The 13,911-nt window shown below is 50.2% G+C and overlaps 1 protein-coding gene across 1 annotated transcript in view; it reads left to right on the top strand.

Moving 5' to 3' along the window:
* The window catches only part of SLC2A9 (solute carrier family 2 member 9), an 84,051-nt gene that overhangs the window by 39,173 nt on the left and 30,967 nt on the right, over positions 1-13,911 (top strand). The window contains exons 3-4 of the mRNA XM_060188468.1: positions 5,078-5,176; positions 8,920-9,080. Coding sequence (XP_060044451.1) covers positions 5,078-5,176; positions 8,920-9,080 — 260 coding nt within the window. The remainder of the gene's footprint in view (positions 1-5,077; positions 5,177-8,919; positions 9,081-13,911) is intronic.

Consider the following 13,911-nt stretch of genomic DNA (forward strand, 5'->3'; position numbering starts at 1 on the left):
CTCTTCTTCATCCCTAAAATCCTGCTCAGGAATCACCTCTTCAAGGAAGCCTACTGTGATTGAGCTCCAGTCTGTCTCAGACCACCTCTCTTTGCTTTCCCAGGTTGTTAGAAGAAGAGGGGGAAGTGTTGGAATGGGGAGGGTGTGGCTTAGCCATGGTGATGTAATGTGGGGTTTCCCTGTTTGGAATCAATGTTCTGTGAAAGGGAGAGGGCCGGCTCACCAGCCTTCTAGAAAAATCAATTCTAGAAAATCCAGTTCCCTGAGCTGACTGGCTCCTGCACTTCCTAAGGAACCAGCGGGGGTACTGAAGGCCTCTCCTCCGGGGGTGGGGTCCCACCTGCACCTGAAACTACATCCCCAGCACCTGGGGGGTGGGGGCGCTCCATAGCTCTCACTCCAAGGTGAGTTGGCAGGGACTCTCTTTTCCTAGACCCAGGTCTCTCTTCACAGACTGGAGGCTCCACTTGGGCTGCTCCGGGGTGTTTCCAAGGAGAGGGCGGGCTGGCTTTTGGGCACCTTTGCTTTCTATTTATTTTTCAGGGGGTGGTGGTATAAAAACGGACATTTTGCTGCAAGTCTGTGCACTTTCCCAGCAAATACGTTGTGGCTTTTTGTTTCCAGTCCCACCAATCCTGGGAAAGCAACAGAAAGGCTGAGTCTCAGTCCTTGACCGATAGTAGTGTTTTGGGGTCTACAGGTGCATATATATGTAGACTAGACAGCAACCAAACTCTCTTTGTTTAGTCTTATTAGTGATTTAACACTGATTTACAAAGTACAATATAACAGGGTTATATTCCACTGTTAACAATATAACAGGGTTATATATCCACTGTTTCCACCACCAGAGTTCTGGGTCCCTAATCCCTCCATCGGAAGCTACAGCAGTTCTCCTAAGGTTTCAGATATGGTTGACTATTATTTCTGCAACTAACTGTCTATATTTTTATATATTTGGCCTTTTTATTGACTTAGTAGTGATCGACAAGACCGTAAGATAAGAAGGGTACAATTCCACACAATTCCTACCACCAGAGTTCCATATCTCATCCCCTCCATTGGAAGCTTTCCTATTCCTTATCCCTCTGGGAGCTTGGACCCAGGACCATTATGGGGAGCAGAAGGTGGGAGTTCTGGCTTCTGTCATTGCTTCTCTACTGGACATGGGTGTTGGAAGGTGGCTCCGCACCCCCAGCCTGTTTCTGTCTTTCCCTAGTGGGGCAGGGCTCTGGGGAGGGGAGACTGCAGGACACATCAGTACTTCCCTGGGTCGTCTGCCCAGGGAAGTCAGTTTGGCGTCATGGTAGCATCTGCAACTTGGTGGCTGAAAAGCATTAAGATAAAAAGCAGAACAAATTGTTTAATAATCAGGAACCTAAAGGTAAGAATAGAGCAGATGAGATTTGGGAGTCTTCATGTTGGAAAAGGCTAGTAGGTCTATTTTAGGTACATTCCAAGGGGCCCGTGGCTTTACTAATTTTTGCCTGAGCCCAGCAGCTAACATGCAGGTGGGCTAAAGGTATTGACTGGGGAAACGGTGTCAGGGTTAGAAATTGGACTAGAAAGCTGGATCAGGGCAGAGAGTATCTCCCAAACATGGGGAAATTATATAAATATTGTTAACTGTAAACCCCATCGATCTGATCTGGGGTCCATATTCAGCACAGGAGCCCATGTAACCTGTGCATCCCTGTAGGTCTGAGCTCCCATTCTGTGGTCACAGCTGGGAACATTCCAGGCTGCACTCACTGCAGGACCCGGCTTCCTTGAGTGGCAGAGTTGGCCTTGTTTTTTGTTTTTTTTTTAAACCAGAGCACTCCTCAGCTCTGGCTTATGGTGGTGTGGGGGATTGAACCTGGGACTTTAGAGCCTCAGGCATGAGAGTCTCTTTACATAACCATTATGCTATACCCCCACCCCGGCCTTTTTATATTTTATATTTATAAAAAATATAAAAAAAAATCTTCTCTTCATTTCCATGTCACACACCTACACCTACTACTACATCCAAATGTCCCCTTTTTCCTCTTTCTCTCTGGGTTCTGATAGAATTGGAGTTCTGAGCCCTCTGGACATCTCCCTCCTATCATTTCTCCCCCACTGGGAGCATGGATCGAAATTATTTTGAGGATGCAGAAGGTGGGAGTTGTGGCTTCTGTCATTGCTTCTCCACTGGACTCGGGTGTTGGCAGGTGGATCCACACCCCCAGGCTGTTTCTGTCTTTTCCTAGTGGGGCAGGGGCTCTGAGAAAGGGACATTCCAGCACACATGGGTGAGATCATCTGCTTAGGGAAGTCAGGATGGAGTCATGTCAGCATCTGCAACTTGCTGTCTGAAAGGTGGCATGATATAAAGTGGGACAAAATGATTAATGAACAGGAACCAAATATTAGGAACAGAACAGATGAGGACAGGGGTCTTTGAGTGGAGAGAAGCTAGAAAGTCCATTCTAGGCATGTTCCTAAGGGCCATGGAACTGAACAAAAAATATTGTCTGAGAAGATGGTGTCAGAGTAGAGAAAAGGGCTAGAAAGATGCATTCAAGCCAAGAGTAGCTCCTAATCTTGAAGAAAATTTATGAATAAAATCAACTGTTTACCCCATCCACCTGACCCAGGGCCCGTGTCTAGTCATGTTTAACACAAAAGTCTATGTAACCTCCAAGTCCCTGTCAGTCTGAGATCACAGTCCAGGGTCACAGCTGGGAACATCCTAGGCTGCGCTCATTTCAGGACCCATCTTCCTCGAGTGGCAGAGTGGGCTGACCCAGCCTTCCTTCAGAAACTGGGGCAGTCCCTACCATTTCTGCTTTATGGTGAGAGCAAGGTCCTGGAGAGTTAAGAGGAGGGTTTAAGATGACGTCCCTGATGGCAGCCTAACTCTCTAATGCTTTTTACCTGGAGGAGAAAATAAGGTGTACAGCATCCTTATGGAGTGATTGGTTCTTCTCTTTTACATAGTATGACCATCAGGGCACAAACATTCGGCTTCCACAAATCTTCACAGAAATCTCTCTCTCTCTCTCTCCAACACTGAAAACAAAACAAAACAAACAAAGATAGAACAGATCATGTCACTTTCTTTTTACATGATCGTTATACAATAATTCCACAACAAAATCTTATTCCATGAAATATACATACATAGATAGTGATTTGCAGGAGTGAGAAAACCAGAGCCGAGCCCAGGACCTTGTGTGCCCCAGGTCTGAGCTCTCTGTCCAGCTCTGCGCCTTCTGATTTGCTCCAGGTTGCAGTCAGTGGCCTTTCTGATGTGTCCTGGTCACTAAGGAGACTGGCCCTGGACTCCAGCCAGTGCCTCCAAACACACACACCCCCATCCACCCTACCCACATACTCACATACTGGCCTTGTTAGGAGGTCAAATAAAAAAATTTAAATTAAATAAAAAACCAAAGAGATCCCAGGCGGGCCAGCTCCCTGACCACAGGGCCTGCCAATTGCTGTTATAACTCCAGAAAGAGAGAAAAAAAAAAAAAAAAAAAAAAAAACGTCACCCCACTTCCTGTTCAGAAAAGGCCAATTGCCACACTTCCTGCCAGGGCGTTCCATGACCCACCTCCCAGCGTGGACTCTGCCTCCTTGGGGAGATGCCCTGGCCCAGGCCGGGGGTGCTGGGCCACTTCAGAGAGCCACCCGCAGCTGGACCCACCATGGATCCCCTGGAGCTAAGCGAGGAGGCCCTTCCCCTCAGTCCCAGCAGCCAGGGGCCACCCGAGGGGGCCTGCAGGGAGACAGGGCCCTCAGGGGGGAGCAGGAGAAAGGTAAAGGGAGCGGCAGCCTCTGTCCCCAGAGGGTATGGGCTGGCGGTGTGTGTGGTGGCAGCATGTGACAGCCCCAGAGGCCGGTCCCCGAGGGCAGAGGCTCTGAGCCCTGGGTCCCTGAGCGTCCTTGGCTGTGGGGGTTGCTCTGAGCCACAGGTCAGGCTGGCTGTGGTCACACTGGGTGTCAGCTGTGGCTGAGGAGGGACATTGCCTCGAAGAGCTAGGGTGTCCCTCCTCCCTCACCCCCCTGGCGGGTGGGTTCGGAGGGGAGCAGGGAGTTACTTGGGCAGTGTCACCTGCTTTTCTCACCCCTGAGACAGGTGCAGGCAGAGAGTCAGGTTGGGGCCAGGAGAGGGGGGAACCCAGGAACCGTGCAGCAAGGACAGTGTAGGCACACACATGTATATGCCACACCTGCAGGGCTCACATACACGGAGACACACACTCACACATGCACACACTCCCTCAAACACAGGCTTTCAGTACAGGCACACACCTGTAAGCACAGGAAGACATGCATGCTAACACACACATGTGCATGCGTGTTCCTTCATGGACACACATGCACAGTACTCACAGCCCACACAATGATGGGGATAGCCTCTCCCAAGAGCACCCAGGTCCCCTCCGTCTAGGGGGTGTCCTACACCCTGGGCCACCTCATTCGGAGCCCCTCGGGCCCCCACACCCTGCCGGGGCTCCGCTGGTACCCAGGGGGCCCCCAAGCTCCTGTCTCTAGTCCCCTCCTGGCTGTGGTATCCTCAGAGGGGGTGAGGAGCAGGGCTGAGTGTCCTGTCACCTGGCTGAGCCCCATGGGGCTCTGTGTGAGGGTTCTTAGTCCCGGGTACACGTACTGTAGGCTGTAGACCAGGTCCTGGAGAGGAATGAGAGGGAGAGGGAGAGAGGAGAGAGGAAAGGGAAAGAGGAGAGAGGGGAGATTGAAGAGAGAGAGGAGGGTAGAGGGTAGACAGCATAATTGTTAGGCAAACAGACTCTCATGCCTGTGGTTCCAAAATCCCAGGTTCAGTCCCCCACACCACCATAAGCCAGAGTTGAACAGTGCTCTGGTTAAAAAAAGAAGAAGAAAGAGAGGAGAGAGAGAGAGAGAGAGAGAGAGAGTGAGAAGGGACAAGGAGAGAGAGGGAGAGAGAAAGAGAAGGTGTCTCTAGCAGCTGAGAGGCAGTGGGCAGTGGGCACTGACCCAGGCCCTGACGGCACCAGGAACAGCTCTGTGCCTCAGTTTCCCTGCCCTGGCTGGGGAGGTCTGACCGCTGGCCCCGTGTCCTCAGGACTGGACCTGCTCTCTGGTTGTGGCTTCGCTCACGGGCGCCTTCGGCTCCTCCTTCCTCTACGGCTACAACCTCTCCGTGGTGAACGCACCCGCAGCGGTGAGTACTTCCAAAGGCAGAAAGCTGGTGGTGCCACCCACCTCGGACCTTCCAGGCCTGGCTTTGAGCGCAGAGAGAGTCCAGCTGCCTCCCTCCAGCAGGAGATGGGCCCTTATTAAAGGTGACATGGTGACAACTTAGGGGGGCTAGAGGTAGGGGGTGGGGAAGGGCTGGGTGGTGGCACACCTGGTTAAGTGCATATATTACAGTGCACAAGGACCCAGGTTCAAGCCCCCCCCCCGTCCTCACCTGCAGCGGGGGAGGTTTCACAAGTGGTGAAGGAGGGCTGCAGGTCCTATCTATCTATCTTTTAAATTTTTTTAATTGTTAAAAAAACAAAATAAGTTAGTTTGCAGGACTGTGTGCCTATGTCTTGCAGGTACAGGGAGGGGCACAACATCTTCAAAATGTACATGTCAGAGCAGGATGGTGGTGCACCTGGTTGAATGTGCATGTTGCCATGCTCAAGGACCTGGGTTCAAGGCCCTGCTCCCTACTGCAAGGGGGAAGCTTCTCAAGAGATGAAGCAGGTCTACAGGTGTCTGTCTTTCTCTCTCCCTCTCCCTCTCCCCCTCCCCTCTCGATTTCTCTCTGTCCTATCCAATAAAATTTGAGGAGCTGTGGTAACTGCAGGGGTGCTGGCTTCTACCTGACTAACCCTCATCCCTGGGGGGAGGTGGAAAGGGTGTGAAGGAGGACTTCCTGGAGGAAGTGATTGTGGCAAGATGGAGGGAAGACAGGAGCTAAAGCATTTGCAAAAATGCGAGACCCGTGGGGTTGGTGCTGAGCTGTGTTGGGAGAAGGTCAGGGCAGCAGAGAACAGCACCCCCAAAGAAATTCAGGCTTTGCCCAGTTTGAGGACAAATATCCCTATAAGGAGGCCACTGGAGGGCTGAGGCTGTGAGACTAGGGGAGTGGGGTTCCCAGGGGCCCGGAGGACTCATGTGCCTGGGTCACTGTGCTCCAGTTCTCTTTGTTAATTCATTTACACTTTGGAGTCCTGTGAAAGTTCACTTGGAAAAAAAAAAAAAATTAAAGCCAAACCACTCCTCACCTGCAGGGCAGAAGCTTCAGGAGGTGAAGCAGGGCTGCAGGTGTCTCTCTGTCTCTCTCCCTCTCTATCTCCCCTTCCCTCTCAATTTCTCTCTGTCCTATCAAAATTAAAGAAAGACAGGAAGGAAGGAAGGAAGGAAGGAAGGAAGGAAGGAAGGAAGGAAGGAAGGGAGGGAGGGAGGAAGGGAGAAAAGGAGGGAAGGAGGAAGGAAGGGAGGGAGGGAGGGAGGGAGGGAGGGAGAAATGAGAGAAAGGAGAGAAAGACCAGGTGGTAGCAAACCCACTTGATCATAACTATCACTATGTGCAAAGACCTGGGTTCGAGACCCTGCTCCCCACTGGCAAGTGGGGAACTTGCATGAGTGGTGAAGCAGCTCTGCAGGTGTCTTCTGTCTCTCTCCCTCTCTATGTCCCCTTCTCCTTGTCCTACAAAATAAAGTAAAAACGGGAGGAGGAAAACTGGCTACCAGGAAAGGTGGATTCGTGGAACTGCACCAAGCCCCAGTGATAACCCTGGAGACAATAACAACATCAACAATTATTTTGATGCTAAAGACAGTTTGAAGGCAGGGGGCCAGGATGGCTTCCCCCAAACTCTGGCAGCACCCAGTGGTTTGGACTGTGTCTGTCCCTGTTCTGTCCTCTGTCTGTGGGTCCGGGTGGGTCTTGAAGAGAGAGCTGGGCGTTGGGGATCCAGCTTCACCTGGAGAGTTCAGCAGAAACTCTCATGTAAGCCAAGGGACCTTTGCACCCTGGGCTTTGGGGCAAAGAGCCATGTGAATACTTGCACCTAGAATTACAGGAAACTGGTGGGAAGAGGAAGTCCAGGCAGAGCCCGTGGGAACAGGTAGAAGGAGGCATCTTGCCGTTCATTCATTCATTCATTCATTCATTCATTCATTCATTCATTCATCCACCCACAACCACAGTTCAAATCAAGAGTTTAGATTCTTAAATATCTTATTATTTTTTATTGGGGAAGGAGAAGTAGAGAGGGAGAGAAGGAGGTGGTCAGTGGTGCATCAAATTGCACTCACATTACCATGCCCAAAGACCAGGGTTCAAGCCCCCAGTCCCCACCTGCAAGGGGAAAGCTTCATGAGTGGTGAAGCAGGGTTGCAGGTGTCTCTCTGTCTCTCTCCCTCTCTATCTCCCTCTCTCCTCTCAGTATCTCTGTCCTAGATGATAAGAGAGAAAGTGGGGGAAATGGGCATCAAAAGTGGTGGATTTGTAGTGCCGGCACCAAGTCCCAGAGATAATCCTACTGGCAATAAAAAAGTAAAATAAAGAGAGAGAGATCATTAAATCACCAATAAAAAATACTATACTGTAAACCACTAAATCCATCCCAAATAAAAATTTTTTAAAGTAAAATTAGAGGGTGGGGGAGATAACATAATGGTTATGCAAACTCTCTTGCCTGAGACTCCAAGGTCGCAGGTTCAATCCCCTATACTATAAACCAGAGCTGTGTTAAAATTAAAAGAAAAAAAAAAAGAATCCAAAAAGAAGCAGACTCCAGGCTTTTTAACAAGCTCAGAGTGTGTGCCTATAAAGGGGAAGAAGCAAGCTGTGACAGGAAGACACTGTGTGGCTTAGTGGATTACAGTCTAGCATTTTTTATTGGTGGTCCCATACCCTCAGCATAACCACCGTGGTTCTCAGAGACAGGCTGGCTTCTTCTTCCTTTCTCCTTTCGCTTCTCTGTCTCCAGGGACAGGGAGAGGGGTGGAAATGTGTTCTGTGGGCAGAGAGCAGGACTTGCACACACAAGGTCCCGGGTTCAACCTTGGCACAGCTTATGTTGGAGTATGTGTGTGTGTGGGGGGGTGCTCTAGTCTCTTTCTCTCATAAATACAAATAAATTTTAAACAATAACAAGAAAGAGAGGCCTGCAGCCTTGCCCCATCATTTACGAAGCTTCTCTCCTGCCGGTGGGGTTTGAGTCCCTGGCCCTTGCACACAGAAACTGTGCACTCAACCAGGTGCATCACTGCCTGGCCCCTAGACTTTTTGTTTTGTTTTGTTTTGTTTTGTTTATTACTGAGCACACACATTACCATGCACAAGGACCCGGTTCAAGCCCCCACTCGCCACCTGCAGTGGGGAAGTTTCACGAGCTGTGTTGCAGGTGTTTCTCTCTCTCCCTCTCTCTCTCCCCCCTCCTCTCAATTTCCCTCTGTTTCTATCCAAGATAAATTAATTAGATATTTAAAATATATATATTTAATCTACTCATTAATGACAGACACAGAGAGAACCAGGGCATCCCACTGGCATGTGCCAGTCTGGGGATCGAACTCAGGGCCTCACATGCCCTGAGTTCTGTGCTCCTCCCTCTGAGGCACCTCCTCAGCCAGGGGGGGCTTTATTGCAAGAGCAGCTCAAGTCTGCAGGCAAAAGGAGCAGAAAGGACAGAGACAACTCCCCTCTCCTTTCTGCCTCTCCCTCTGTTTCTTCTCTGACATTTTCCCCATCTTCTTTCCCCTCTTCAGTTTCCCCTCCTGTCCCTCCCTTCCCCTCTTCCCTTCCCTCCTCCTCCCTCCCCTCCTCCTCCCCTCTCCCCTTCCCTCCCCTCAACCCTTTCCTTTCCCTCCTCTCCCTCACTGGGCACAGCTCAGAGCCCCAGCAAACAGAGGGCGGTGGGCTCGGCACAGGGGCGACAAGGCTGGTTGGTGGTCCCTTTGCAGGACATCAAGGCCTTCTACAACGCGTCGTGGCAAGGCCGGCACGGACAGCCCATGGACGCCAACACCCTCACTCTGCTCTGGTCACTGACCGTGTCCATCTTCGCCATCGGGGGGCTCGTGGGGACGCTGATGGTCAAGCCCATCGGGAAGGTTCTCGGAAGGTCAGTGGGGACACCTGTCTGGGGACCCTCTGCGGTGTCCAGTGTGAGGGCACAGTGCACACCTCCCCTCACAACTCCCCTCCCACCTTGTTCTTCTGTGTGTTTGTTTATTTATTTTAATGAATAGAGACAAAGAGTTTGAGAGGGAAGGGGGAGACAGAGAGAGAGGGAGAGAGAGACACCCGCAGACCTGCTTCACTGGTCTTGAGTTCCCCCCTGCAAGTGGGGACTGGGGGCTTGAACCTGGATCCTTGTGCAGGGTAATACGTGCTGCATGGGTGAGCCACCCCTCAGCTCTGGTCTTTACTCCTCCCTCCGTATCTTATTAATTTTATTTACTGCATAGAGACAGAGAGAAATCAAGGGGGAAGGGAGAGATAGAGAGACAGAGAGACACCTGTATCTCTGATCCACTGCTTGTTACCCCCTGCAGGTGGGGGCTCTGCTCTGACACACTGAGCTGAACGGCTCCCCCCACCCCCAGCAGCCTTGCAAGGAGAGCCATTTCAATAGAAACCTTGGGGGTTATAAATTATGAAGTGGCCCTGGCACCACCAGGCAGTGGTACACTCGGTAGAGCACACACATTACCATGTGCCGGGACCCGGGTTCAAGCCTCCAGTTCCCACCTGCAGGGGGGAAGCCCCACAAGCCGTGAAGCAGGCATCCCTATCTCCCCATGCTCTCAGTTTCTCTCTGTCTCTATCCAATAACTAACTGAAAAAATGAAATATATTGAAAAGTTTTTAAAAAGAAAAATAAAATAAGAATGTTTAAAAATATATGAAAAAAATAAAATAATGTACCTCTCAGAAAGGAAGGGAGGAAGGAAGGAAGGAAGGAAGGAAGGAAGGAAGGAAGGAGGGAGGGAGGGAGGAAGGAAGGAAGGAGGGAGGGAGGGAGGAAGGAAGGAAGGAAGGAGGAAGGAAGGAAGGAGGAAGGAAGGAGGGAGGGAGGGAGGGAGGAAGGAGGGAGGGAGGGAGGGAGGGAGGGAGGAAGGAAGGAAGGAAGGAAGGAAGGAAGGAGGAAGGAAGGAAGGAGGAAGGAAGGAAGGAGGGAGGGAGGGAGGGAGGGAGGGAGGGAGGAAGGAAGGAAGGAAGGAAGGAAGGAGGAAGGAGGGAGGGAGGGAGGGAGGAAGGAAGGAAGGAGGAAGGAAAGAAGGAAGGAAGGAAGGAAGGAAGGAAGGAAGGAGGGAGGGAGGAAGGTAGGAAGGAAGGAAGGAGGAAGGAAGGAAGGAAGGAGGGAGGGAGGGAGGAAGGAAGGAAGGAAGGAAGGAAGGAGGAAGGAAGGAAGGAAGGAAGGAAGGAGGAAGGAAGGAAGGAAGGAAGGAAGGAAGGAAGGAAGGAAGGAAGGAAGGAAGGTTGGTTCTCAGACTGGGAAAAGACTGAACAGCTCCAAGAAAGACCAAAATGCCTTTCCAATTCTTAACATCCTACAACTTACAATAGCCCATGTCAGCTCCTAGGATGGTTATCAGAACTTAAAGCCACATATCGAGGGGACCAGAGGCCCGGACCCTGAATCCCGTTCTCATCTCAGGGCTGAGATGTACTTCAGAGGCCTTTGAGGGTTGAATCAAGGGGTCTGGAGATGGACAAACACAGTGAACTGTGTTAAGCATGTGTCTAACCAGAACTTTAACAGAATATTTATTATCAGAAAGTCCTCGTTCCGAGGGCTGGATGGTGGTGCACCTGGTTGATCACACATATTACAGTGCACAAGGACCCGGGTTCAAGCCCCCAGACCCCAACTTCAGGGGGAAAGTTTCACAAGTAGTGAAGCAGGGCTGCAGGTGTCTCTCTGTCTCTCTCTCTCTCTCCTTCTCCTCTTAATTTCTGGCTGTCTCTATCCAATAAAAAAAAATAAAGATAATTTTTTAAAAATCATTTTTAAGAAAATGTTCATTCCTTTTTTAAATTAATTAATTAATTTTTTATTTTTTAATTTTTATTTATAAAAAGGAAGCACTGAAAAAAACCATAGGATAAGAGGGGTAAAACTCCACACAATTCCCACCACCAGAACTCCGTATCCCATCCCCTCCCCTGATAGCTTTCCTATTCTTTATCCCTCTGGGAGTATGGACCCAGGGTCATTATGGGGTGCACAAGGTGGAAAGTCTGGCTTCTGTAATTGCTTCTCCACTGAACATGGATGTTAACAGGTGGATCCATACTCCCAGCCTGCCTCTCTCTTTGCCTAGTGGGGCAGGGCTCTGGAGAAGCGGAGCTCCAGGACACATTGGTGGGATTGTCTGTTCAGGGAAGTCCAGTTGGCATCATGGTAGCATCTGGAACCCGGTGGCTGAAAAAAAGAGTTAAGATATAGAGCTAAACAAATTGTTCTTCTTCTTCTAGCGTTTGCCCTTCTTCCGTAGCCAGTCAACAGCATCAGGTTGAGCCTGATGTAAAGTTTCGAGACCTCCTTTGAATCTGGAGAGGTGGCAGTCGTTGGCTATGTGGGTCATAGTCTGTCTGTAGCCGCAGGGGCAGTTCGGGTCGTCTCTGGCTCCCCAGCGATGGAACATAGCAGCACACCAGCCATGACCTGTTCGATAGCGACTGAGGAGGGCCCAATTATAACATGCTAGGTCAAAGCCGGGTTGACGCTTGCAGGGGTCTGTGATGAGGCGTTTGTTCTTTACCTCAGCTGACTGCCAACTCTGTTTCCAAGAGTCTGGAACAGAGAAGTTCAGTGTAAGCGTAGGGGACCAGATTGGGTGACGAGACATCAAGCGTTGGACAGGGTGGGCGAAGATATCCGCGTATATTGGCAGGTCCGGTCGAGCGTAGACATGGGAAATGAACTTAGATGATGCCGCATCCCGAGGAATATCTGGTGGGGCGATGTTGCTAAGAACTGGCAGCCATGGAACCGGGGTGGAACGGATGGTTCCAGAAATTATCCTCATGGAGGAATATAATTTGGAATCGACCAAGTGGACATGGGGGCTACGGAACCATCCTGGGGCACAGTATTCTGCAGTGGAATAGCATAATGCCAGAGAGGATGATCGTAGTGTGGAAGCGCTCGCGCCCCATGAGGAGCTGGCCAGTCTTGCAATGATGTTATTCCTTGCGCCCACCTTTGCTGCAGTTTTTATGAGATGTTCGTGAAATGACAGGGTGCGATAGAGAGTAACGCCAAGATAGACTGGCTGGGCTTCATGCCGGATTCTCGTATCGCCAAGCTGCACATTAAGCTCACGCGAGGCCGAGGCATGGTGTAGATGGAAAACAGATGATACCGTTTTTGCAGTGCTAGGGATTAGTCGCCATTTTTTACAGTAATCAGATATCAGAGACATGTCTTTTGTGAGTGTTTCCTCGAGGATGTCGAACTTTGATGCCTGAGTTGCACAGCAGATGTCATCGGCGTAGATGAACTTCCTTGAAGAAATTTCTGGGAGGTCATTGATGTAAATATTAAATAGCATAGGAGCCAGAACAGAGCCCTGGGGGAGGCCACTTGAGACAAGTCTCCATCTGCTAGACTTGTCACCCAGATGTACCCGGAATCTTCCGTTTTGGAGAAGAAACGATATAGTGTTGGCCACCCATGGAGGCAGGCATCTTGAGATCTTGACTAGGAGACCACGGTGCCAGACCGTGTCATAGGCTGCTGTGAGATCAACAAAGACAGCACCCGTCTTTAAATTCTTCTGGAATCCATTTTCAATGTAAGTTGAGAGGGCCAGGGCTTGTTCGCAGGTAGATCTTCCTGGGCGGTAGATCAGCTTGGGCGGGTGATAGGAATTTCTCTGTAAGATGAGAAATACGTGACAGAAGCAGCCTCTCAAGGAGTTTGTAACACACGGAGAGGAGAGAAATTGGTCTATAGCTGGCGGCCAGTGTTGGGTCTTTCTTTGGTTTCAAAACTGCTATTATCTTCGCACGACGCCAAATTTTGGGCATAGATTCAGATTCCAAGATGTGGGACAGGAATGAAGTGAGCCACTTCTTTGCCGCGGGGCCCAAGTTAAGAATGAGTTCTGGGGTGATGTTATCATAGCCAGCAGCTGTTCCCGGTTTAACCCTCTTCAAAGCGTCTTCCAGTTCAGACAGTGTAAAGGGAGAGAGTTTTGGAGATGGACAAGTTAACCGGAAGTGGGATGACCACTCATGGGAAATTTCTCTTTTCCAGACTGGGTTGATCTAAGCATGTCCAACTTGAGTTAGGTGACTGGCCACTGAGTTTGGAGATACGGGAGGATGGGAGACGGGAGGGGGTTGGCTACCAGCACCCAGACTATGAAGAAGCTTCCAGGCCTTCCTACTTGAGTGGGTGTTCAACAAATTGTTGAACAATCATAAAGGCTAGAATGGTTCAGGTGAAGAGTTGTTTTATAGATAGTTAGTAGGACTATTTTAGTTATATTTCAACGGGCCCATGACGATACTAGGTGTTCTTTTGTTTGTTTGTTTGTTTTGCTTTGTTTGTTTGTTTTCTGAGATTGACATCGGATATGCAGGTGGATCCCAATTATTTCTGGGGAGATGATGTCATGGCTGGAAAAAGGACCAGAAAGCTGGACTAGGGAAGACAGCAGTAGCTCCCAAATATGGAGGGGCATCTGGGTTGCTCATAGATGTGTCTTTAGCCCTCTGGCCTCAGGCTTTTCTTGCCTAGATCACTCGTATCTGAAGACATGCAGCAGATGCCTGTCAGAGAGGGAACTTAAGTACCTGGAAAGACGGACATGAGAGACGGCAGGGAGTCAGCCTTCCTCGCTGCATCCAAGCATCCCAGTGGTTAGGAAAACAGCTCAGCAGAGAGAACCCCCCCCAAAGAACTGAGTACTCAGGCATCACCATTCACGGGTCTACAA

This window comes from Erinaceus europaeus, chromosome 3 (assembly GCF_950295315.1).
Source record: "Erinaceus europaeus chromosome 3, mEriEur2.1, whole genome shotgun sequence".
Taxonomy (NCBI): Eukaryota; Metazoa; Chordata; class Mammalia; order Eulipotyphla; family Erinaceidae; genus Erinaceus; species Erinaceus europaeus.